The sequence below is a fragment of the Mytilus californianus genome, unplaced genomic scaffold (genome assembly GCF_021869535.1).
Source record: "Mytilus californianus isolate M0D057914Y unplaced genomic scaffold, xbMytCali1.0.p SCAF_1, whole genome shotgun sequence".
NCBI classification, from domain to species: Eukaryota; Metazoa; Mollusca; class Bivalvia; order Mytilida; family Mytilidae; genus Mytilus; species Mytilus californianus.
In genome coordinates, this window is record NW_026262581.1 from 2,229,887 (window position 1) to 2,255,065 (window position 25,179).

At 35.5% G+C, this 25,179-nt stretch overlaps 1 protein-coding gene and 1 long non-coding RNA gene across 4 annotated transcripts in view; both read left to right on the top strand.

Moving 5' to 3' along the window:
• Positions 1 to 532: 532 nt before the first annotated feature.
• LOC127732933 (pleckstrin-2-like) overlaps positions 533 to 25,179 on the top strand; it is a 40,069-nt gene continuing 15,422 nt past the window's right edge. For all 3 annotated transcript variants that reach the window (XR_007996555.1, XR_007996568.1, XM_052242183.1), the window contains exons 1-8: positions 533 to 593; positions 8,361 to 8,519; positions 9,518 to 9,643; positions 11,762 to 11,814; positions 13,191 to 13,282; positions 13,894 to 14,066; positions 16,171 to 16,320; positions 17,600 to 17,689. Coding sequence is in view for 1 of the 3 variants with exons in the window: in XM_052242183.1 (XP_052098143.1) it covers positions 546 to 593; positions 8,361 to 8,519; positions 9,518 to 9,643; positions 11,762 to 11,814; positions 13,191 to 13,282; positions 13,894 to 14,066; positions 16,171 to 16,320; positions 17,600 to 17,689 (891 nt within the window). In the remaining 2 variants the exon portion in view is untranslated. The remainder of the gene's footprint in view (positions 594 to 8,360; positions 8,520 to 9,517; positions 9,644 to 11,761; positions 11,815 to 13,190; positions 13,283 to 13,893; positions 14,067 to 16,170; positions 16,321 to 17,599; positions 17,690 to 25,179) is intronic.
• On the top strand, positions 6,645 to 7,715 carry LOC127734480 (uncharacterized). The gene is made up of 2 exons (XR_007997633.1): positions 6,645 to 7,050; positions 7,362 to 7,715. It is a non-coding gene; the product is annotated as an uncharacterized LOC127734480 (long non-coding RNA).

A 25,179-nucleotide genomic window follows, 5' to 3' on the forward strand; every position in this document is an offset into this window, starting at 1 on the left:
CCTGGCCTAATCACTCTTTCCATATCAAAATCAGTTAAAATACAACATCCAAAAGTTTATTTCACCTCTCTTCTTTTATTTCCACCCAAAAAAAACTAAGAAATGAGTGAGGAAGGGAAAGAAAAAAAATTAAGAAAAACTACACTCTAATTAAAAGGAACTATATTCGTGATCATTAATTGTGGTCTTGGGCCTGGTCACCAGACGATGAGAACAAGATGGAAACCAAAATAGAAAAGTAACACGAGTTATCTCGCCTTGAAATGTCCGTAATTCTTGTACATGCTAAATTTGTTTATATCAGTGGAGTCCAATGATGAATTATGCAGTAAAGTGGCAGTTTATAGTAGTCAACACGGTAAATAGGTCTGGGATGACACTTAAACTAATTGTGATGTCAGTCCTGTTTGCAAGTACCGAGTTTTCATATACATAATTTATTTCGAATATAAAATCATTTTGCTCATTTACCGGAAAATTATTACGTTTTCTCCGAACCTCATGTTGAAATTATGATCGCCTTATTCCGGAAGTAGCAGACAAGAATGGAAAAAGATGTACAATGTTTGAAAAATGGATTTTTATTACGATTGGTAATATCTTACTACTAGAAACTTTTTTTTATTAAGTATTTGCATACAACTCGCGTAATATGAGAAGCTGCGTTCAGTTGACTTTGCTCTTACTTGTCAAAAGTATCCACTGATAATTAATCTCAATGACCTCATTCATCTGCTATTTTTCTGTCAGATAGTTGTAAACATTCGAACAAGGACGTATAACTAACATACGTCCTTGATTCGAAGCATCACAGGGAAGTGTTTTCTGATGGCTAAACAGTTTTCTCTTACACAGGCACACTTTTCTGTTCATAAAAGTGACACAATGAGTAATTAGTGTAAATACAAGCTCATTTAAACCCACTCATGTTAACCAACAATGACAACATATCCTCGTCTCATGGGTTTTCGTGCTATTAAGAATGCATTGTGACGTCACAATTTCCATTGAAAAAGTATGCATAGTACGAATTCATATGACCTACGAAAACATATGATCTGATAAAATTGAGAATGGAAATGGGGAATGTGTCAAAGAGACAAAAACCAGACCATAGAGCAGACAACTGCCGAAGGCCACCAATGGGTCTTCAATGCAGTGAGAAACTTCGCACCCGGAGGCGTCCTTCAGCTGGCCCCTAAACAAATATGTATACTAGTTCAGTGATAATGGACGTCATACTAAACTCCAAATTATACACAAGAAACTAAAATTAAAAATGATACAAGACTAACAAAGGCCAGAGGCTCCTGACTTGGGACAGGCGCAAAAATGCGGCGGGGTTAAACATGTTTTTTTAGATCTCAACCCCCCCCTATACCTCTAGCCAATGTAGAAAAAACATTATGAAAATACTTATGAAAAATAGTTTAATCCCGCTTAATTTGGACCTACCAAATGGCCCTACTTATGAAATGTAGTTAAATCCTGATGATTTAAAGGCCTGCCAACTGGCTTCACTATTGAAAAGTAGTTTAATCCCAAAAAATAAAGGTCTGCCAATCCTTCCCACTCACTTTTGTTGATGATGCTGTCGGTTTCTGGTATGGAAATCATGCCATTGATGGCCTTGTACATGATCAACAGGCGATGGTCCTTACGTCGGACTTGTAGTGATTCCCAGTTAAGAAGCTGAATCATTTTGGTGACACATCCAGGGTTTTTATCTCTGTAGTTATTACAGACATAACAGGCTCCTCTCCTTTGTGCTTTGTCGAGGTGGTTTATGCCTTCGACTTTGTATGGGTCCCATACAGCAGACGCGTACTCCAATGTTGGTCGGAACCATGAATCTGTATGTTGTTTCTCGGAATGTTCTGTTACAATCTGAAGTTGCGGCGCAAGAATCAAAGATTTCTTGAGGCTTTGGCTGCAGTTATCTCTGCGTGCTTTTTCCAAGTTAGATCTTCGCTGAGAGTAACCCCAAGATATTTGCTGCTGTCTACAACTTCGAGTTGGTGTCCATGTAGGTGGTACATGTACTGTGTCTCCAAGGTGTTTTTCCGATTGGTGCTTACTCTGATGACTATGCATTTAGCAGGGTGAAAGCTCATCTGCCATATATGTTCCCATTGCTCTAGGGCAGCCAGGTCTTGTTGGAGGTTACTTGCATCTGCTTGATTCCTGATGTGCTTTTATAACAAACTGTCATCAGCAAAAAGTCAAACTGCGGAAGATGAAACAGTATCAGGCAGGTCGTTAATGTATACCAGGAACAAGAGTGGACCTAGAACGGAGCCTTCTACTATCACTTTTTGTGTCTGAGATGACAAAAATTATTATATCCATTTTTGGGTGTTTCCTCTAATCCCATAAAATCCTAGCTTGTACAAAAGGCCTTGGTGTGGCACTTTGTCGAAAGCTTTGGCAAAATCCAATAATATGATATCAACCTGATCTCTCCCTGATTTTAGTTTTTCTGCTATTTCTTGGATTGTTGATATCAGCTGTGATTCGCATGATCTTTTGGAGCGGAATCCATGTTCAATCTGTCAAAATCTTGAAGTTATCTAGATGTCTCATCAGTGTTCCCGCCTGCCCTAAATAGAAGGGCGGCCCGCCCTTGGTGCCCTTACCCCCGCCCTTCTGCCCTCCAAAGTAAAAGAATGCACCCCTCTGCCTTTGGAAAAAAAATAAAATTTCCAAATTTCATGCCTACCGGCGTTTCCGGTAAAATTGTTACCTGATTGTGTAACACTAATTAACTGACAATGGGATTAAGTTAAATACCTAGTGCTTTGGCAGTTTTATCACCTTTGTTAATGATTGTTTACTGCTAATTAGTGGATTTAAGATAATTGAACAAATACTAGATATTTAATACAGAATGAAATGTCCACATGTTATCCATTTGTAATGTTTATGTACAGCATGTACACCTGAAAAAATTTATTTCAGTAGGCATAACATAAAAAATAAAATCTTAAACAATTTTAAAGGCATACATAGTTTTGACTTAATTGGTAAAAAATTTTTTGTTTCATAACCATGAGTATGAAATTTAAAGAGGAATCAAAGAAATTTGTACTTTGAACATAACAAGATTCACTTCCTGTTTTTAATACTTCTTGTATTTTATAATCCTCCTGACATAGGAGCACTCAACAAATTTATTTTTAACAATGATGGAGAAAAAAGTAACTGTTTATACCTTCTGCAATATATTATTGCATCAATATAAAATATGATCATCTCCTGTCTCACCTGTTATAAAACTCCTTACTGAGGAGCACTTTGGTGTGCACTTAAAAATACTTTTTTGTAACAATTCAAATGATAATAAATAACTCTCAATAACATATATACTATATGTTTGAACAATTAATTTAAATGTAGATAATTTAATTACATTCAACATTCAATTTTGCATGTATAACTCCATCTTTCAAAACTACTTGTTTATTTTGGTATAAGTTATAAAACATTGAAATTTCTGATGATTATTTTCCACACCAAATGTACAAGTTTGTTAAGATTAACATCAAAATGATATGCTTTGCTTCATGGTATGATAATTTGATGAAAAAAATTCTTACTGGAACCAACATCAAGAACACATTAATTTCTGAATATGGTTTAAATACAACTAATGTTCTCCAGCTGAGCCTAGCAATATTCAAGGTAATTTATACACTGTCCAACATTGCCCTTAAAATCTGGGTTATAACGCTAAAGTGCCCTTTCAGACAACTAGCACCCTTCTGCCCTGAGATTCAAGCTGGAACACTGCTCATGATGGACGAATGAATGACATGTTCAAGAACTTTGCTGACAACTGATGTGAGGGACACTGGCCGATAATTTGATGGAACATTGCGCTCTCCTTTCTTAAAAAGCGGTGTAATAAGAGCCTCTCTCCAGTCTGATGGTACAGTTCCCAAGTTTATGGAATACTGGAAAAGTAGGACGAGTGCTGGTGAGATCTCAGCTGCACATGTTTTCAGGAACCTGGTTGGTATTTGGTCTGGACAGGACGCTTTGTATTGGTTAAGTCAATTCAATAGCTTGATGATGCTAATTCCATTAATCTGTATGTCATTCATGCTATCAAATGGGCTTGGTCCTGTATCTGGCATGGTGGTCAAGTCTTCTTCTGTGTACACAGACTGAAATTGGTGGTTCTGGATTTCAGCTTTGGAATGACTGTCACTGTGTAAAAATCCATCTTTATTCAGAAGAGGTGATATTCCAGCTGGTTCTTGCTTCTTACTCTTTACATAGGACCAAAAGCGTTTACTGTTGTTTTTATAAAATCTTGCTGTGCTGTTCTCAATTCTCTCTGCGTTTCTGCTTTTAGTCTCTTATAACATGTCCTGTCATTGGAGTTGTTGGTGCTTTTTACTCTCCTGTAAGCTCTTGCTTACCTTCTACTCAAGCGTCGAGTCTGAGTGTTAACCCATGGGTGTTTGTGTTTTGATGATGACATCTTAGATGGAATATGAGTGTCAATAAGGCCACAGTTAAAAATATTTCAGTTTGCCCAAACCTGACCCAATGATGACTGGGTGTGGGTAGGAAGGTAGGCAAATTCTTTTTTTTTTTATCAGAATTTGCATGAAAATATTAAAACAGTATATCTTTTTTTTCCGTCAAACCTTTGTAGAGACAATCAAAAGCCATGAATTTAAGACCCGTATAAATTAGTCTACTATATAGAATTAAATCACTCAACAACTCAGAATGGTATCTTTTCACAGTAAAAGTAGCAAACTTAAGTTTATTGTCAAATTCCTGTACAACCTCAATAGGTTCACTCATGTCAGGCTCGAAAGTTTGTAGCCCACTCTTGTCGGATACAGTAACAACGACTTCATCGGTTTTCGGCATGTCCATCTCATCAGGATCGGCAACCTCATCAAAAACATCATTCCAGGTTTTCTTATTGTTAAAGCAATAAAGCCTATTAGACACAATAGGCTTTATTTTTTGGTTTATTTTAAGTAGTACAGACGATGACAGCGTAAATAAACTGTCTGCCATTTTTACATGTTTTACTTCTTTACGTTCATTAAATCAGAAGATAAAAACCGAGAACATCGAATATCGATTAACTGCGTCTCTTACACACTTTCTTTTAATCTTATTCACAGTTACTTTCAAACGCAAAGACGACGAACATTAAGTTTTATACGATGACGGAGCGGACACGAAAAAAAACTGAAAAAAAAAGTTCTTCCAAAAAAACGGCAAAAAAAAGAATTTGAGTGGGCGGTTTTTTTTTTGGGTCAATCGCGTTTGGGCAAACATACAATATTTTTATTTTGGCCTAAGAAATGTTACTCCTTCCTTAAATGCTTGCCACATTTGATCTAGAATTCGGAATTCAGAGCATCTGAATTCTGTAGCGAATTAAGTCCTTCTGAATTAAGGCCGCCAAAGTGGTGCAAGTTGGTTAACAAGAGTGGTGCTAATTGGTAAAAAGTGGGGTGAGCTGGTGGAAAAATTGGACTCGCTGCCATGCTTCAGTGATAGCCATTAAGTTTGCCTACATACCCCTGTCAGGCCATTATCGTGCCGGCAAAATGACGATTTAAGTTGCCAAAGAATTTTGAAAATGGCTTAAACTCCCCAGCCAACTTGACTCCATAGCGAAGTCAAGCTGCTATCAAAATCGGTATAAGGGAGACAACTTGTGATTTACAAGTCCCACAGTAAACAAAAATGGCGACGGACAAGGAAAATCGAGATTTTCTAAACAACCAAGGACTAATTCTATCGGCGATTAAATGAAATAAATACAACAGAGACTTTGAACATCCTCGGATTTGACATTCAAAACTATTGAAACGGGAAATGGAGCGACTGTTTGAGTTATCATTTTACAATGATTTTCGTCATGAGGATGTTGCGTTAGCACTCAGCTGATTTGTTTTCAGTAATTTGAAAAAATTTGACGTCATAATTAAAAAGTGATTGTTGCTTGACATCAGAAGGTTATTCGGAGCAGATCTAAGGTCATTCAGAGACAAAATTCAGCTAAATACCAAAAGTGTAAATACGTTTATTAACGGGTGATTTTTTGCTATTCACTGATAAAAATTGATATGTAAAGAGTAAAAATAAAAAAACAGCTGATGGATAATTTGATTGCAAATGTACAACTCGTGGTCAGCTTGTGATCAGCAGTGTGTTTTTTTCCACGACCAACTCATTAATTTAGCTCTTTATCAGTTAATTTATATGTGATTGACAGATATCTTCATTTATAGGTCTACAACCATTCACGAGAATCTCAAATTACAACTGACATGATGGCCTGGACATCCAATGATGTTTTACTAAATTATGACAAGAAGTGGTGATATAAAACAAATTGCCAAGTTATCAGATAAACTGAGAGTCATATTTTTCTGAATGTTTAACAATAAATTGAGGCAGATGTACATGAGATGTACATGAGATAACGCATGATATACTAGCAACACATTTTATTGAAATTTAATTCAAGTTTACAGTACACATAATCTGACTAAATAAATAACAACTATATTGTCTAAAGTTTTTTATTAAGAATTTTCAGTACACACAATGTCATTTAAAAACACTGTACTGGTAAGTATATTTTTTTTTGCGGTCGTATATTGTTATGACGTTGGCGTCATTGTCGTCCGAAGACACGTTTGTTTTCGCACTCTAACTTTAGTTTAAGTGAATGGATCTCTATGAAATTTTACCATAAGGTTCAATATCACAAAAGGAAGGTTGGGATTGATTTTGGGGGTTATGGTACCAACAGTTAAGGAATTAGGGCCAAAAATAAGCATTTTTGTAACTTCTAGACATAACTTGTGTGTTAGTGTATGGATCTCTCTGACATTGTACCACAAGGTTCCATATCACAAAGGGAATGCTGGGATTGATTTGGGGGGTAATTGCCTCAAAATTATAGGAATTAGGGGCAAAAAAAGGGGCAAAAAACAAGCATTTTTCTAGTTTCATGACAATAACTTGTGTTTAAGTGTATGGATCTTTCTGAAATTGTACTACAAGGTTCCATATCACACAGGGAAAGCTGGAATTGAGTTTGGGGGTAATTGCCCAAAACGTTTAGGAATAAGGGGCCAAAAATAAACATTTTTCTAGTTTCCAGACAATAACTTGTGTTCAAGTGTATGGATCTCTCTGAAATTGTACTGCAAGGTACCATACCACAAAGGGAAGGCTGGCATTGATTTTGGGGGTAATTGCCTCAAAATTTTAGGAATAAGGGGCCAAAAAGGGGCAAAAAACAAGCATTTTTCTAGTTTCAGGACAATAACTTGTGTGTAAGTGTATGGATCTTTATGAAATTGTACCACAAGGTTCCATATCACAAAGGGAAAGCTGGAATTGAGTTTGGGGGTAATTGTCTAAAACGTTTAGGAATTTGGGGCCAAAAAGGGGCTAAAAACAAGCATTTTTCTAGTTTCCAGACAATAACTTGTGTTCAAGTGTATGGATCTCTCTGAAATTGTACTGCAAGGTACCATACCACAAAGGGAAGGCTGGGATTGAGTTTGGGGGTGATGAATCATAAGGGGGTTCAAAAAATTTGGGGGAGGGATTTTTTTTTCTTTAAAATTTTCCATTTTAAATTGGTTATTTCTGATTTATATATAAAAGCAAATAATAATGATATGGTTTGAATAGGTAAATTAAAAATTTTAAAGTTCTTAGACCACATTCATTCTGTGTCAGAAACCTATGCTGTGTCAAATATTTAATTACAATCCAAATTCAGTGCTGTATCAAGCTTGAATGTTGTGTCCATACTTGCCCCAACTGTTCAGGGTTTGACCTCTGAGGTCGTATCAAGCTGCGCCCAGCGGAGCATTTTATTATTGCATATATATAAAACAATTTTCTTAATGATAAGCATGAAAACACTACTCAACTAAAACGGTAATGGAATATCACTTCAAGAAGTTGCCCACTTCTCCCTACTCTCTCATGGAAGGGGAAGTCACTTCTACCTCTCCAAAATCCTAGATTAGGCCCTGACCCCTGTGTGCATGCTTAGGTGTGAAACTTCAAATAAACTATAGTTTTTAAAAATAAATAAGTTGCACACCAATAACTAATTGTAAGTTTCTATTTGAAGAAACATGAAAAGATGGAAAACTAAAGGATGTTTGACATGTCATGATACTCAGATTTTATGTATTCTGTCTCTGTTCTGAGCTTTATTGCTGTCAAGTCAACATCAGGTATTAGCATAAACTGTGCTAGTAAATGTAATTGCATTAATAAAGAGTATGCAGCACACTTTAGTCCATTGACTACATGTACAAAAAAAAATGTATATACTTTTTCAATTACAGGAACAGAGCAAAAAATGGAAGATCAGATGGTTTACATTGGAAGAAGATCAGCTGGTGTGTCATCCAAAACGAGATAGATATGTGGTCATAGATACAATCAATTTACATGGTGCATCAGTTGTCTGCCCCTCATTGACCAGTTTCAAAGCAGAGAGTTTGGTTTGTATACTCTTTTCTATTGAATTCCTCATCTGTAGACTGATTGTCATAGGTTTATATGATCCATGCAAATAGTCACAGGATGCATAGCATTGATATTTGCGTTTTTGTAGTCAGCTGCAGTGTAAGCAATTGCTAATTCCTTTTTATATTATAGCTCTTTCATAAAGATCAACATGGTAGCTTATTACAATTGTATAAGACTTGTCAACCAGTCATTATTATCAACCTCACTTTTGTGCACGTGTGACCTGGTTTAAAGTCTTTGGAATAGATGTGTTTCTCAGAAACTTTACATAATGTAATAATTTTATTATTGAATTATTTTCAAATTGTATGTGAATGATAGGAGATAAGGGGAGTGCACTTAATCCTTAGGACTTTTGATCTGTATATGTTTTTAAAGTACCAGGTATTGCAAAATGGCATGAATTTTATTAAAGCTTTATATATAACTTTAAGGTAAGTGCAAAGTTCACTGTGAATTCTTACGAATATTATGAACACTCACAGATTTAACTGCTGATGGATAGCAAAATTCAATTTATCTACAACATATGACAAAAATGCATAATTATGACATATTTGTGACAGAGTAGAAAATATTGAAATATTTTAAGTATTTATTAAATATTTACATGACAGTTAATATATTTTTACTCACATGCACTCTATATTTTCCAGTCTAAAAACAATTTCAAAATTGACCACAATCTACCTGTTGCATGTTATTTTTTATCAATCCTGTGGAAGTATATTTTTAATGGCATCATAGCTGCATTTAATAGTGGGTTAGACAAGTTGTTAGTTCTTTACCCTCCCGTTTTATTTTGATCAATTGAATACAAAGAGTTCATAAATAGAATAAATTCTTCTTGATGGACAAATAGACAAAAAAACTAAGAACATTATGTAGGATATTTCATATAACCATGACCAAATTTTAACGCAATAAAGTGAAGGTTAAAAGAAGAAATTATGTATTTATTGTTTTTCAGGGTGAGTTTCATATCCACACACCAAAAGGAGAGGAACTATGTTTTAGAGCTGCAGGAAAGGAAGATTGTGATGGATGGGCTCATGCTATTGGTGCTGTCCTCAGGTCACTGACTGTGTCTAATCAGGTAAAATCATACACAAAGTGTACTTAAATTCAATATAAACATTAATAGAGAAGGCGATTCTTCCATTTGATCTTCCACATTTGTCTACTCTTGACATTTGAATTTCAAATATTTAAAAATACCTGGAAGCCTTATGTTTTGAAACTTGAAAGTTGGAATCTGTGTAAGGACATTAGGATGTAAAAGAGATCCCTCGTTGGTGGTTCCATAAATTTTTGACACAAAGTCAATTTTTATATGCTCTATCAAAATATGCAAAGAAAAATATACCTTCATGACTTATGAGACATTTCCGTTTGATTTTGGCCTGTTTGATGTAAAAACACGAATTTTCTCATTTCAATACCTCGCCTGAAAAATTGCAAAGCTTTCAAACGAAAAGAGATATTTTCACCCAGTCTTTTGTATAGTGTTCCTTATTTTATATGCTTTTAAGGTAGTTTCCCCAAGCAGTAAATTTCATTTTTTTATTGCTAAAGACAGCATTTCTGTTTAGCACAAAATAAGATCACACTGTATTGTGAATACCACATCCTCATGTAAGCATTCCCTCTCACAAACCACTTCATACAAATCTCTGACAGTTATTGACTATTTTGTTGACAGAAAAGTATAGGTTACCATTTTTCTATTAAATAGAAATTTATGTCACACAGTAGATATTAGCCACCTGCATAAACAGCATCTCTATATTCCTCTGAGACTGCTATCAAGTTCAAGCAACTGATTTGTTGACCTCAGTGTGTTTCTGGTAAATTTTGGATGCATATTATATGCAACATGGCACAAGCAATGCACAAATTGTGAGTTATTATCTGCCCCTGCTACTGTATCGTATGCCGTTAAGTGGTGAAATATTGTATTTCACTTTTAAAAAGCAGCAATATCATTTATTTTTATCAGTCCAGTGAGTGTATTCTCCTTGTAAAGACATACACAGAATTATAAGTTCTGTAGTGTATTCAATGATTGTGTAGAACCGGGTTAGCATACACAAAGGAGGAGGTGAGAAGAGCCATTATTTGGCCTCACTCTGGCCTCTGAAATTGCAAAAATACAAAACTTTGTCAAGCCTTTCAATTAATGTCAATTCTAGTGATTAATGAACAGGTTAATATAATTGGGACTGTTGAGTGCAGACAGGTCACTTATGATTCGCTATGATTTACATATTTGGCCTAAGTTTTTTGTTAAAATTTATATACAAGTAACAGCTTCACCCGAAAGGATATTTTACACTCTTTAACATGCATTTTGTAGCAAAAACTCTTTTGGGTAAAGGTGTTGCTCATATCTAAATATCTCAATGACAAGATATCAAAATGAGACTTTTTGGCAGTTTTTGATGTTTTGCACTAAATGTAAGAAGTTTGAAGCCATTATGCTAATATGTAAGACAAAATTCAAAGATATTAGTACTGATGTCCGACAGACTAATGTCTTATGAACATCTGAAGGATGTCATATGGTAGATTTATAGTACTTTTTATGGCCCTGACCACAAAGGGCCATATAGTTTTACCCTTGTCCATCATTCCATCATCCTGTCATTCCGCAACGAACAATTATACAGACGTTTTTCTAAATGCCTTCACGTATTGAGCTGATTTTTAGTATATGAGTCTACTATGATAAGTTACAGATCAAGTTTATGTTTGGTTCCGCTCAGCTGATATTTGCCGAAATTATGTGCTTTAGACTTTGAAAATTTAGTGAAAATAACAGTTATTTTTTATACAGATTATTTTTCTAAACGGCTTCACTATTGAGCTTCAAGTTTTTTTGCATGCAGGGCCATTCAAAAATCAAGTTGATCACATTTGTACAAGTATATATTATTAGGAGTATCAGCTTTAAAAAAATAGAAAAATACAAATGTAGTTGATTATTGAATACTGTGGATCATTATTATTTGTGGAATACCAGTTTTAGTGGATTTCATGGGTACAAGTAAACCACAAATTTAAATGTTCAACGAATTACAAACTATCTATAGGCTTGAATGCAGACTGGCTAAACCATGAAATCAAATATCCAAGAAAATACAAATTTTCTTCAATCCACGAAAATTGGTATCAAAGAAAATAAATGAATCAATAGTATTACATTATATTGTAGGATTCAGAGAAGAATGTTCCATTCCAAGCATTTAGAGTAAATACAAATGTCAGGTAAGGCAGACATGATAATTTTTGATAATACATTATATTAGAACAGTTCTAACTGCTGTGCTTCATCTGTTGAATGTATCTGACTTATCACACATTATTCGGTCTTTTTGTTAGACCCTAACCTCTACGATTACTGACCAAATGATATATAAATTCACACACTTCAAAGAATGACAGATGCAATAGTAAGAACTGCTTTGTGGCAAGAACTACCACAATATTTTGATATTGTTGGAATGAAACTATCAGATTTTCAAAAGATATAACAAAGATAACTCTAAACTAAATTGAATAATTGCTTTTTAACTTTAAAGTAATAAAGTATGTTACAAGTTTCCCCAAAATAAAATTTGATAAATACTTTTCAGCCCTCCTGGCCAAAAAGATTTGTATGAGCTATTTCAATAACTAAATGTTTGTTGTGTGGCTATCATAATCTTATTTAAAATATTTTCTCCTCTGTAACCTTGGTAACAAATGGAACATAATTGAGCCATAAACAATCTATTAAGGGGATTCAAATTTTAACATAGAATCTGTAGAATGCTGGCCTTGAGTGTTAAGGTCTTGAGTTTTATCCCAGCTATGTCAAACCAAAGACTTTAAAATTTGTGTTTAACTGCTTGTCTGCAAAGCATACAGCATTATGAGAAAAATCAAAGACTACTTGGCTTGGAGTCAGAATTATGCATCTTAAATAAGGTGAGCTGTCAGACTGTTTCCTAAAGACCCAGCATATTAAAAAACCACACTCAGTGTGTCAGTTTAGTATAAAGTAGGGGATGTTTATATTTCATTTACATTTAATTGTCCTAAATATACAAGTTTGTCAAAATGTTTGTTGTTTGTGTAAAGTCTTTGAGTCATAGTATATTTTAATGTCTTAGGTTTCAACAAAATTATTGTAACTGACCATATTTAAAAAATATGAATGTTTAAATGAAAGGTTTTAAAACTTGTTTTTAACTACTATTGTTTGAAATCATGTAATGCATGTATTTTTACACATATTCAGTTAATACAAATTGACTTAGAAAAAAATGATATAACTTTTTTTCTCATTAGAACTATGCCCTTTTTGATACAGAATATATGATCAAATTGAGAATGGAAATGGGGAATGTGTCAAAGAGACAACAACCCGACCATAGAACAGAGTATGTAAATACAGAAAATATGAGTATAAGGAGATAAAGGATATGCATTAATATGATTCAACAAAATCATTTACTATCTTTGCATACATTTGTTATTCTAAGAACTTTTTTCATATTTATCTTTATTTTTTACCTGTTTCAGTGTTGTTAAGAATTTAGAACTTGTCTGTAGTTTCTGTGTAACTATATTATTAAAAATACTTTAATATTTAATTGTAGTGAGATCCTTGGTGCTCTACAGGAGCCGGAAGCGGGAGTAGAACTTGGCAGCCATGTCAGAAATGGAGATGTTCATAAAAATTGCTTTGAAGGTACGTAGATTTTCATTACATTTATATTGATGTTGCTTGAAAGTGGTCCAAAGTTTTAAGTGTGTGAATAAGGGTTTTTTAATCAATGAGACAGCAACTCATATCACAAAAGCCTAAAGGACATTTAAAGGTCAACATGTAGTCTTTAACAACAGACAAGTTTCAAAAATTTATCTAGCCTTCAATCTTCCTAAATCTGGACAATTTATGAAGAAATGGAACAGAGACCTATCAATTGCAAGGATCTGCTATCATAAAGGATATACCATTTATAAACGATAATAAACATTTTAATTGATGACAGTATGTTGTTTCTAGACATTTTTCATTCATGTTCTTTTTGAATTGTGTTTCTGTTTATTCTATGTTTTTCTAAAGTAAAAATATAGAAAGATTGTCTATAATAGAAAAGTTTGTTGGATGGTCTATGGTTTATTTTTATCACAGACAACAGTATAGTAGACTTGAATGAGGGATGGTCTATGGTTTATTTTTATCACAGACAACAGTATAGTAGACTTGAATGAGGGATGGTCTATGGTTTATTTTTATCACAGACAACAGTATAGTAGACTTGGATGAGGGGTGGTCTATTAGAATTTCTTTTATAGGCCACAGTATAGTGGACTGGCTAGAAAGATGGTCGATCATAAGAAGACGGGATGATGGAGTTGCTATGGCACAGACCTTATTGAAACTAGGTCATCTCCAGGAAGTAGATATTTTAGATGGTGCTGCTGGTGCTGCCAGAAAGTTTGTTGATGGAGACAAGCTATATAGATTTGTATGACTTAATTATTATCAAGATATTGAATGAACTAATTAATAACAACTAAGATATCCCCTTCTTCTTTCACTTTTTTGTATGTTTCATGATAAAAATGCTCAAATATCCATGACTGACAGAAATTGATGACAACACCAAAACGTCATAAATCGGTCAGGACCTTGTCCGAAACAACACAAATACTGAGTTCTTTTGCAATCAAAGTAAACATTGCATCTATTGGTTTATTTTAAATAGCTATCTTTCGAATGTCAAAAGGAATGATTCGCAGAATGCCAGACATAGGCTCTTTGCATAAAGCTTTATATTTCAGAAGTTAAAAGACCTGAATGCTTCATACCTTATGTTACAAAGTTTCCATCTGTCTAATGTCTATTGTCCTTGACCTCATTTTCATGGTTCAGTGACTGCTTAAAAAACTTTGAAATTTAAACTTTATTATGAGTAATAGGATAACTATATTTGGTATATGTGATCCTCACAAGGTCAAATCCTGAGAGAAAGGGTTTACCTGACCTTGACCTCATTTCATATATCAGTGAAAAAGGTATAGTTTTCATGGTCAAGTCTATATACTACAAGCAATATGTCAACTATACTTGGTGTATGGAATGATTTTATTGTGTACATGTTTGTGAGGCAGGTTTCATCTTACCTTGACCTCATTTTTATGGTTAATCTGTCAATGTTATGTTTTTATGGTTAAGTCTGTTTCTCAGATGCTATAAGCAAAAGGACAAATATATTTGGTAAATTGAATGATGTCTCTGGTAGCATTCATCTGACCTTGACCACATTGTCATGGTTCATTGGTTAATAGTAAATTTTTGTGGTTTGGTGTGTTTCACAGACACTTTAAGCAATTTGTATACTATATTTTGGGGGCCTCGGTGGCCGAGTGGTCTAAGTAGTTACTACTGTAATCACTAGCCAGTCAACACTGAGGTTGTTAGTTCGAACCCCACTCTTGTGGGTGCACTCGACTCCAATCTTAATTGACTAGGATTGTCAGTTTTCTCTTGAAGGTCGGTGGTTTTCTCCGGGCACTCCGGCTTCCTCCACCAATTAAAAACTGGCCGCCACGAAATAGCCCAAAAACGGTGCTTAAAAGTGGCGTTAAAACACCAAAAATAAAATAAAAATAAAAATACTATATTTTGTGTGTATAATTATTGCAGAGTTTTTTTGTCTGTCTGGCAGGGTTCATCTGATCTTGACCTCATTTTCATGGTTCATTGGTCAATGTTGAGTTTTGAGGTTTGGTCCATTTCTCAGATACTTTAAGCAATAGGTCAACTATATTTGGTTTATGGAATGATTTCAAGTTGTATAAGTCTGTCTTACAGAGTTATCTGACCTTGATCTGATTTGTATAGATTATTGATAATGTTAAGTAACTGTTATACGTGGTAAGACCTTGATATTACAGATATTCAGCTTAATCTCAATTAAAAACAGTAAAGTCAGCAAGATATATCAGTATGTTCACTCTTGTTTACAAAATTATGAGGTATATGCCTGCCGAGTGACCAACATGACTGATGTTACTGTATAAAAAGTTTATCCATTCAGGAACCTGAAAACCATAGGGTACAAATTAGCTTTTGGAAAAAGTTGGTGATTGATAAAAGCCTGGCAATTGTGTTCTGTAGCCATATGAAATAAAATATCAAAAATTTGTAATATAAGTGACTGCCAGCTTGATCATCTCAAATTTCCATGTTTTTTGTTTGTTTGTTTTTGTTTTTTTGTTGTTGTTTTTTTTTTTGGGGGGGGGGGGGATAATATAGGTTACATCCAATAATCTATACATGGAATCATATTATTTGGTAGAAAAAACTGCAAGAATTTTAGATGGTTCCTCACATATGTCATGTTAGTAAGTTTCATGTTAGTAAATTTTATATATCTCTTCTGTAGGAATATGTCTAAATAAAGGATATCTAAGGAACTATGACTAACTCAAAATTTATAAATAAAATTTTATAAGAAATATTAACCGTTAAAAACAAAACGATATGTTAGGATTAAAATGAATTAGAAGCAAATGTGTGATATTGTTGTTTATATTTTATTGTTTATTGACATAAATATTTTGCAGACTTCATTAAATCTTGGTATGAAGAGGAACAGTTTTTATGATAGTACAGATAGTGAATCAAGTTCTTCAGAAGATGAAGATGACACTGCTGAAGATGCAACCAAACTTAGGAAAGGCAAAATAATCAAAGCAGGTTACCTATGGAAAAAGGTAAGACTAAAAAGACACCACTAACTTAATTTTCACCAGTATAGAATGGGAACATTGAGTTCAGGAGACTGTGAGTTCTATCATAGGTCCAAACTATAAACTTAAAAATTTGTATTTGCTGCTTCTCTGCTCAGCACACATCATTTAGGAGTAAAAGCAAAGTTTGATGGACACATATTCATAATAATGTGTTGTGGTAGGTGACATGTCTTTCAGTGGATTGTTACCTTGTGAACTAGCACATTAAAAATCTAACTTATAGTGTAGGTCTAGTACAACGCAGAGTTCATATTAGTATGGTATTAAAATGTTCTGGTCCTAGGCATTAAACATCGATACATCATGATCATCATTATCATCATAATGCCTACAATTTATTTTTGAAAAATTTGTTTACTTTCACTACATCATGATCATCATTATAATCACATGGCATTAACATGTTCTGGCTCTAGACATTAAACATCACTACATCATGATCATCATTATAATCACAAGGCATTAACATGTTCTGGCTCTAGACATTAAACATCACTACATCATGATCATCATTATAATCACAAGGCATTGACATGTTCTGGCTCTAGACATTAAACATCACTACATCATGATCATCATTATCATCACATGGCATTAACATGTTCTGGCTCTAGACATTAAACATCACTACATCATGATCATCATTATCATCACATGGCATTAACATGTTCTGGCTCTAGACATTAAAACATCACTACATCATGATCATCATTATCATCACATGGCATTAACATGTTCTGGTCCTAGACATTAAACATCACTACATCATGATCATCATTATAATCGCATGGCATTAACATGTTCTGGCTCTAGACATTAAACATCACTACATCATGATCATCATTATAATCACAAGGCATTAACATGTTCTGGCTCTAGACGTTAAACATCTCTACATCATGATCATCATTACCATCACATGGCATTAACATGTTCTGGCTCTAGACATTAAACATCACTACATCATGATCATCATTACCATCACATGGCATTAACATGTTCTGGCTCTAGACATTAAACATCACTACATCATGATCATCATTATCATCACATGGCATTAACATGTTCTGGCTCTAGACATTAAACATCACTACATCATGATCATCATTATCATCACATGGCATTAACATGTTCTGGCTCTAGACATTAAACATCACTACATCATGATCATCATTATCATCATAATGCCTACAATTTATTTTTGAAAAATTTGTTTACTTTCACTTTTCTTTATTTTTAGAAAAATATAAGGAAAGAATGGCGAGTCAGAAGAGTAACAGTTCATCAAAATCCATCTGTTATGGCTTACAGTCGACCTGTTTCACCAGAGGTTTGTTTAATTATCTGAGTGTTTTAATACATGTATGAATAAGGGTTTAAGATTGATATATTGCAATGAAGTAAAGGGAAACTATTAAAATTTTAAAGTAAATTTGGATTTTATTAGATAAATACCATCATAAATTCTGAGTGTAACCCCAATTGCGTCATAGGTCAGATGGAAAATCCCGACTAAAAATAAACGAACTCTCACTGGTCCGGACATATACCCCTGTTTGACCATATTCTCCCATTCAATTTCCTCAAGACAGAAATGTAAGGAAAGGGGATGAAGGGGAGGTGGGTGGGACCTATAATTTATGATGGTAAGTATTTATCTAATAAAATCCAAATTTACTTTAAAATTTGAATATTTTATAGCTATAAATACGTTACCATCATAAATTCTGAGTAACAGAATCTAACGTAAAGCTGAATCCCCTGTAACAGAAGAAACAGGAGGAAAGTTCAATCTTTGCGCTGAAACTATAGGTCCAAGAGAGTATAAACTCTCGGCAAAAGTAGCCATAGATTGAAGGTAATGAGATATAAAAGAGTTCTCATTTCTCCAGAAACCTGCAGACAGTACCTCTTCTAAAGATGCACTGTTAAACAGAGCCCAGGATGTAGAGATACCCCTAACATCATGAGCTTTAACATTAAAACTATTTAAAAGTTCTGCCTTAGAAGAACCATAAGCTAAAGATATGCATTTGCATATCCAAGTAGAAATAGTTTTAACAGAAAGATCTGAGATTCCTTTTTTAATAGGAATAAAGAGTCTTGAGTTAGAAACAGAACGTAAACTACTCGTTCTATCCAGATAAATAGAAAGGATTCTTACTGGACATAAAAGTACAGAAATAGAATCGCTAGGGAGTGCAGGAATCACGACTGGTTCTGCACCCTTATCTGGAATCTGATTCTTTGCCAAAAAAGCAGGATCAGTTAAAAGAGTAACAGAAGATTTATCCCTGTTAAATTGAAGGCAAGCATCAGAAATAGAGAAGGCATGGATTTCACTCCTTCTCCGTCCAGAAGCCAAAGCTAAAAGAAAACAGCATTTATAGGAAAGAAACCTTAAATCTATTGTTTCTGCTGGTTCAAAAGGAGGAAGTTTTACAAAGGATAAAACTAGTCCAAGATCCCACTTAGGAACTAAAGTTTTTTGTCTTGGTCTTTCAAGACTAAAACTACGAACCAAAAGAGAAATATGCTCATTGTTTCCAAAATCTGGGCCACCAGAAATATGAATAGTTCTTGAAATAGCTGATCTATATCCCTTAATAGTAGAGGGACATAATCCTTTGGATTCAAAAAGAAAAACTAGAAAGTCTGCTAATTGTTGTACAGTGACTTGGAAAGGATCAATTTCCCGCTCACTACACCAATCTGAGAAGATTGACCATTTTGCATCATAGACAATGCTAGTGGAGTCTCTGACAGACTTTGTGAGATGCTTGGTTGCTCTTTCAGAAAAACCTCTCTTTTTGAGGCTAACCCTGAGAGAAGCCAGGCGTGTAGATGCAGTTTTTCTGGATTTTGATAAAGAACCTTGCCCTTGATTTGAGACAGAAGGTCTGGTCTCAGAGGTAGAACTAGAGGACAAGCACATGATAGGCGCAGAAGGTCTGGGAACCAAGACTGTTTCGGCCATGCTGGAGCAATAACTATGATCTTGCAATTTTCCCCTGCTATTTTCTGAAGTACTGGGGAGAGAAACCTGAAAGGAAGGAAGGCGTACCCGAACATTCCTTTCCAAGATAGGCTCATTGCGTCTACCGCAAAAGATTTTGGATCTGGAACCGGAGACACAAATGTTAGAAGTTTGTGATTGAGACTGGTCGCAAACAGATCTATCTGAGGTGACCCCCAATGAAGAGTCACAGCTTTGAAAACTACTTGAAGTAGTTCCCACTCCGTGTTTACTGGAGCAAGGGATCTGGATAGAGTGTCGGCTAGAATATTGAGGTGCCCCGCAATATGTCTCACCACTAGATGAACCTGGAGTTGAAAACACAGAAGGAGAATGTCTCTGGCTATCTGATAAAGAGAAGGTGAATGAGTTCCTCCCTGATTCTTGAGATAAGCTACAACTGTTGTGTTGTCCGTGGCCAGAATGACAGACTGATTCTTTTGAGACATTTGGAAATGATTCAGTGCAAACAGAACTGCTTTCATTTCCAATACATTGATATGCTCTTCCAAAATATCTGGATTCCAGACTCCCGAGATTGTAAGCCCCTCCAGATATGCTCCCCAACCGAGGGTGGAGGCATCTGTGAATAATGTTAGACTGGGAACTTGAGGGGACAGACATAGGCCCCTCATTACATTTTCCCGTACTAACCACCATTGAAGATGTGGAAATAAAGGCTGAGTGATTGGAATCAATGCTTCCCATTCTTGTGAAGCTGGAATCCATAACTTGTGCAGATAAAACTGAAGCGGACGAATGTGAAGTCGTCCCAATGGAATTACATCTGCCAGAGAGTTCAATAGACCCAGAAGTTGCAAGAATTGACCTGCTGTGACTAATTGAACCGTCAGGAATAAATGTATTTTCTGACATAGTTTTGTAAATTTTTCCTCTGGTTGGAGGACTAGGCCTACACTGGTTAGGAAATGTTCTCCCAGGAAAACAAAGTCTTGAGAAGGAATTATCTCTGACTTTTTCCAAGAGATTAGGAAGCCTAGGGACAGAAAACAATTGATGACCAAATTTGTCTGAACCCTCAATTTGATTGGGCAAAATTCCTTGAGAAGGGAATCGTCCAGGTAGGAATGAATCTGAATAGACAGGGAATGTAGGTGAGCTATAGCTGCCTGCATGATTTTGGTAAAAGCCAAAGGGGCTGTAGACAGGCCAAAAGGGAGAGCCTTGAACTGGAAAACTTTGTTGTTCCAAACGAAGCGAAGGTATTTCCTGTAAGTATGGGAAATGGGAATGTGGAAATAAGCATCTGAAAGATCCAGAGAAGTAGTCCACATTCCTGGAAGGATTGAAGCCCTGATTGATCTGTTGGTTTCCATTTTGAAATGGGGAACAATAAGAAAGTTGTTCAGAATAGATAGGTCTATGACTGGCCTCATTCCTCCAGTCTTCTTTGGAACCAGAAAAAGACGGGAATGAAATCCCGGAGACAGAGTTAAGAGCGACACCTCCTCTATTGCAGATTTTTGTAACATTGTGTCCACTTCTACTGATAGAAGTTGATACTTGACTGGGTCTTGAGTATGAGACAAACTTATCGGAACTGCAGACAGAGGAGGTGGGTTCTTGAACTGAAGTGTTAATCCCCCTCGAATTATTGACAGCACATAACAGTCTGAGGTAATTTTCTTCCACTGATTTAGGAAAAAACTTAACCTCCCCCCTACTGGTATTGATTTTTGAGGAACTTGTTGTAAATTTTCCCCTGGGGAAGCTGTCAATAACGTACGAGGGGGCAGGAACCTAGGTACTAGACCCAGGTTTCTTGGGACCCTTAAAACCACCAGAAGGCTTACCTGAGCTTTTTCCGGAGTTATGGGGTTTGTTCTGCGGTTTGTCGTAGTTATTCTTCCTTTTCTTAGCAGAAGAAGGAGGACCACCTGAAGCAGAAGTACTAGTAGAACTAGATGTAGCATTAACCGACCTCTTGCCATTAGTAACTTGTACACTAACTTTGACTGGAGGAGGGTTTTTGCTGAGTTCCTCTTGAACCCGCTGTAAGGGTAAACCAAACATCTTGTCAGTGAGTGGAGATTTCAGTAAAGAATCTTTCAAAGGCTCAGCAACAGAAATGTTTTCAAGAAACTCTGCTCTTTTAGATAGGGTGCAATTAGCAATAGAACCCATTAAAAGCAACTGAGATAAACCTAGAGCTTTATACAGTTGAATTAAGAAGGATCGTACTTCTGCTCGAACAACGGAATCTTTGCTGTTAAGCAAATGTCCGGTTGCAGCTAGAAAATGTTCGGCTGTGCCAAGAACTTGAGAAGCACTACGAAGGAGATTCTCAGTCTTTGACCAAACAGGTTGAGTGAGACGAAGACCATCTACTGGCTTTTTTCCCAATAAAGATGACATAGATTTGTCACAACTGGGAACAAGTCTACCCAGTGAAGAATCAAAGATATCAAAATCCTTGTACGTAACCTGATCAGAAAAGGATGACATTCCAAATCCAGAGCCATATGGCCAGATTCAGGAAAAGAATTGTGAGAAGTCACAGTATCCTGAGAAATACCACAGGAAGCTTCAAAAGTTGAAGAAGGTTTCTTCGGCTTGGAAGGAGAGGCAAAAGGGATATGTCTTCATCCCTCATCAAGGTATACACCTTATCCCTAAGATCCTTCAAGGATGGAGGATCCTCAGTCTCCTTGGTGGGAGGTTGTTGAGCTGACTTAGAAGAAGGCTCAGGAGCCGTCTTCGATACCTTGGGAGAAGAAGAACTTTCAACATCCTCATCAGTGAGGAAAGCCCTTTCATGACTCCCAGGGGAAACAGAAAGCTCGTCATCCTCCCTCTCATCATATTCCACACAATTAGCTGGAGAAGGTTGATGAGAAGAAACTCTATTCTCCAGTAGAGACATACGACTGGATAGAGTACTAAATTCAGCCTTGAAAGACTCACCAAAGTCCAAAAGTAACTTCTGAAAACAATCCAAAGATGATGCATGATCAGAACCCTGAGTACAATGAGAAGAGCTAGAAGATTGAGCTCGCGAGTCAGGTACGGTGGTAGAAGGAGCTACTGCAGGAGTCAAAGATACTGCTACGGGTGGAGCAGGAGCTAAAGGTGGTGCATTAGCTACCCCAGAAGGGGGACCATAGAAATTGTCCCTATAAGGCCAAAAACCAGGTTGGTTTGGCATAAACCCACCATAAGGGTAAGACTGTGGCCAAGGTGGCTGAGACCATGAGGGTAAAGGTTGTGTGCCCGAGTTGGGAAGCATATACCCACAATAGGATAATGGGGGTCTAGAACCTGGCAAGTTCAAGCCCATAGCTGTACCTGGGACAGAACTAATAGTACCCGATGAATTAACAGGCCTAGATAAAGTATGAGTCACAGAAGTTGACGTAGGTACCCCCCAAAATGCATGGCCGAACCTTGTGAAAGGGTCGGATAGGTAGCATTACCAGACACCGTTGTCGAAACTCCGGTCAATGTACTGGTAGTTTGGGGGGGACTTAAAGGTAGTGACCCATCTAGGAGATAGTCCGAACCAGGAATATTTACGTACGGACTATTCAAATTAAAGTCCATAATAAAATTTACTTTAGTCAAAAAAACACAAATAATTTGTTTAGAAATTCAAACTAAACAAGGGAATAAATTTCCAATAATATACACAATATATGAAAAGCAATTAAGCTATTCAAAAAACTTTACAAACAACTAAACACTTCTCTGTTGAATCTGTAATAATTTGCATGTGTGACCAATGTCGCAGATGGAAATTGAATGGGAGAATATGGGCAAACAGGGGTATATGTCCGGACCAGTGAGAGTACGTTTATTTTTAGTCGGGATTATCTATCTGACCTATGACGCAATTGGGGTTACACTCAGAATTTATGATGGTAACGTATTTATAGCTATAAAATCATTATACCCCTTCCTATCTAAGTTAAGGTATCTAATGATCTCAACCCTTGTATTATACCACATATATTTGCCCATATATATATGTTTGAATTATATAACAGTATCAGAGTAAACAGGCAATTACATCCAACTGTTATGATGGGCACTGAGAATGTATCCATTACACATTCATTAAAATATTAATTAACTGCTTAACTAAACTGTTCTTTATTTATTGATATGATCAATCACTAGATACCAAACATATTTTATGGCATTGGGAGTAAGGGAAATTATAATTTTCATTTATAAATCTGAATAATTACATTAGATGTATGTTTCATTATTATACGTTATTTTGATTGGCTAACAGCAATCTCACGTCATTCTTCATTTCAAAATGAATTGCATGAATTGAAACATACATGATGACACACGTTTACACAGTAAAGTGCACATGTAAATAAAAGAAAGACTGATAGTAATTGTGTTTTCATGATCATAACGAAAAAATGTAATTATAAGTATTGAATGCTTCTTTTAGTAATTTCAAAGGGATGTAAAAGCGTTGACCATGCGTTCATTTTAAGAATGAAGCGCTTTATACAAATGTACTTTGGTCAACGCTTTTACACCCCAATGAATTTACAAAAAGAAGCATTCAATTCTTAAATGAGGTGTCTATATGACACACTAATATCATATTATGCACCCGTGACTAAGTGGCATGAGCATATAGTGCTACCCATGTCTGTCCTTTGGAAATCAAAGCGATGTCGGTAACTTATTTGTTCTGCCTGCAGATGTTGATCTGATTTTTGGTACATAAGTGTATAATGATGACTTACGGATCCAGTTTGCATTGTTTTCTGGTTTACTGACTATTGGCTGAATTACAGCCCTTGGACTTAAACAAATTCTTTAATATTGTACTTTTTTTGTAATGCCTGCAGATTTGTTGTTTTTTGTTATACAATGATGAGTTACAGTTTGTGTTTTGTTCCAGTTGACTGATGTTTGTTTAAGAATATAGCTGTTGTTCTTGTCTGGACATTTTTGTAATGCATGCAGAAGTGCAGATCAGAAGAAGATTTATTGTGTTTAGCTCTGGTTGACTCACTTTTGGTATAATTACTGTTGAATTTTCACAGTAATAATAAGAGAGACTAAAAGCTTTCAGTCATTAAAGTGAAAAAAAATTGAGTCTCAGATAGAAATGCCTAACAGACCTGCTTATACTAGAAATCACATTAAGTATCTCCTAACAGATAGCCATCATATCATTACAGCAATTCTTAGTCAGTCCTAACAGATCTAATAACTTTATAACCATGTTATATCATTGGTTCTCATTTTTGTCTGGCTTCGACGAAGTGGCGTCAACAATGTATTAGTTTGTGATTAAGTCAGTTTATTGGGAACCATGAGTGGTAGGTCAATGATATTTGGTATGCACATGGAGATTATTTGCCCCTCCCATTCAGTCATGGTCTATTTTCTTTGAAACTTTTGCTTAGTTTATATTTATTAGTTTGTGATAAGTTCAGTTCAAGGGGAACCATTAGTGGTAGATCCATGATAATTGGTATACAGTTTTTTAAGCATTGGCATATCTCATTTCCTTGGAGATTATTTGTCCCACCTCAGTCATGGTCTATTGCCTTTGAAACTTTTGCTTAGTTTACATGCATTTGTTTGTTATTAGGTCAGTTTAAGGGGAACCATTAGTGCAATAGTGGTAGGTCAATGATATTTGGTATGTAGATGTATTAGCATTGGCACATCTCTTCTCACATGGAGATTATTTGCCCCTCCCCCTCAGTCATTGTTCATTGACTTTGAAACTTTTACATAGTTTACAAGTTAAAGTTTGTGTTTAGGTTAAATAGTTTAAAGAGAACCACTAATGATAAGAAAATGGT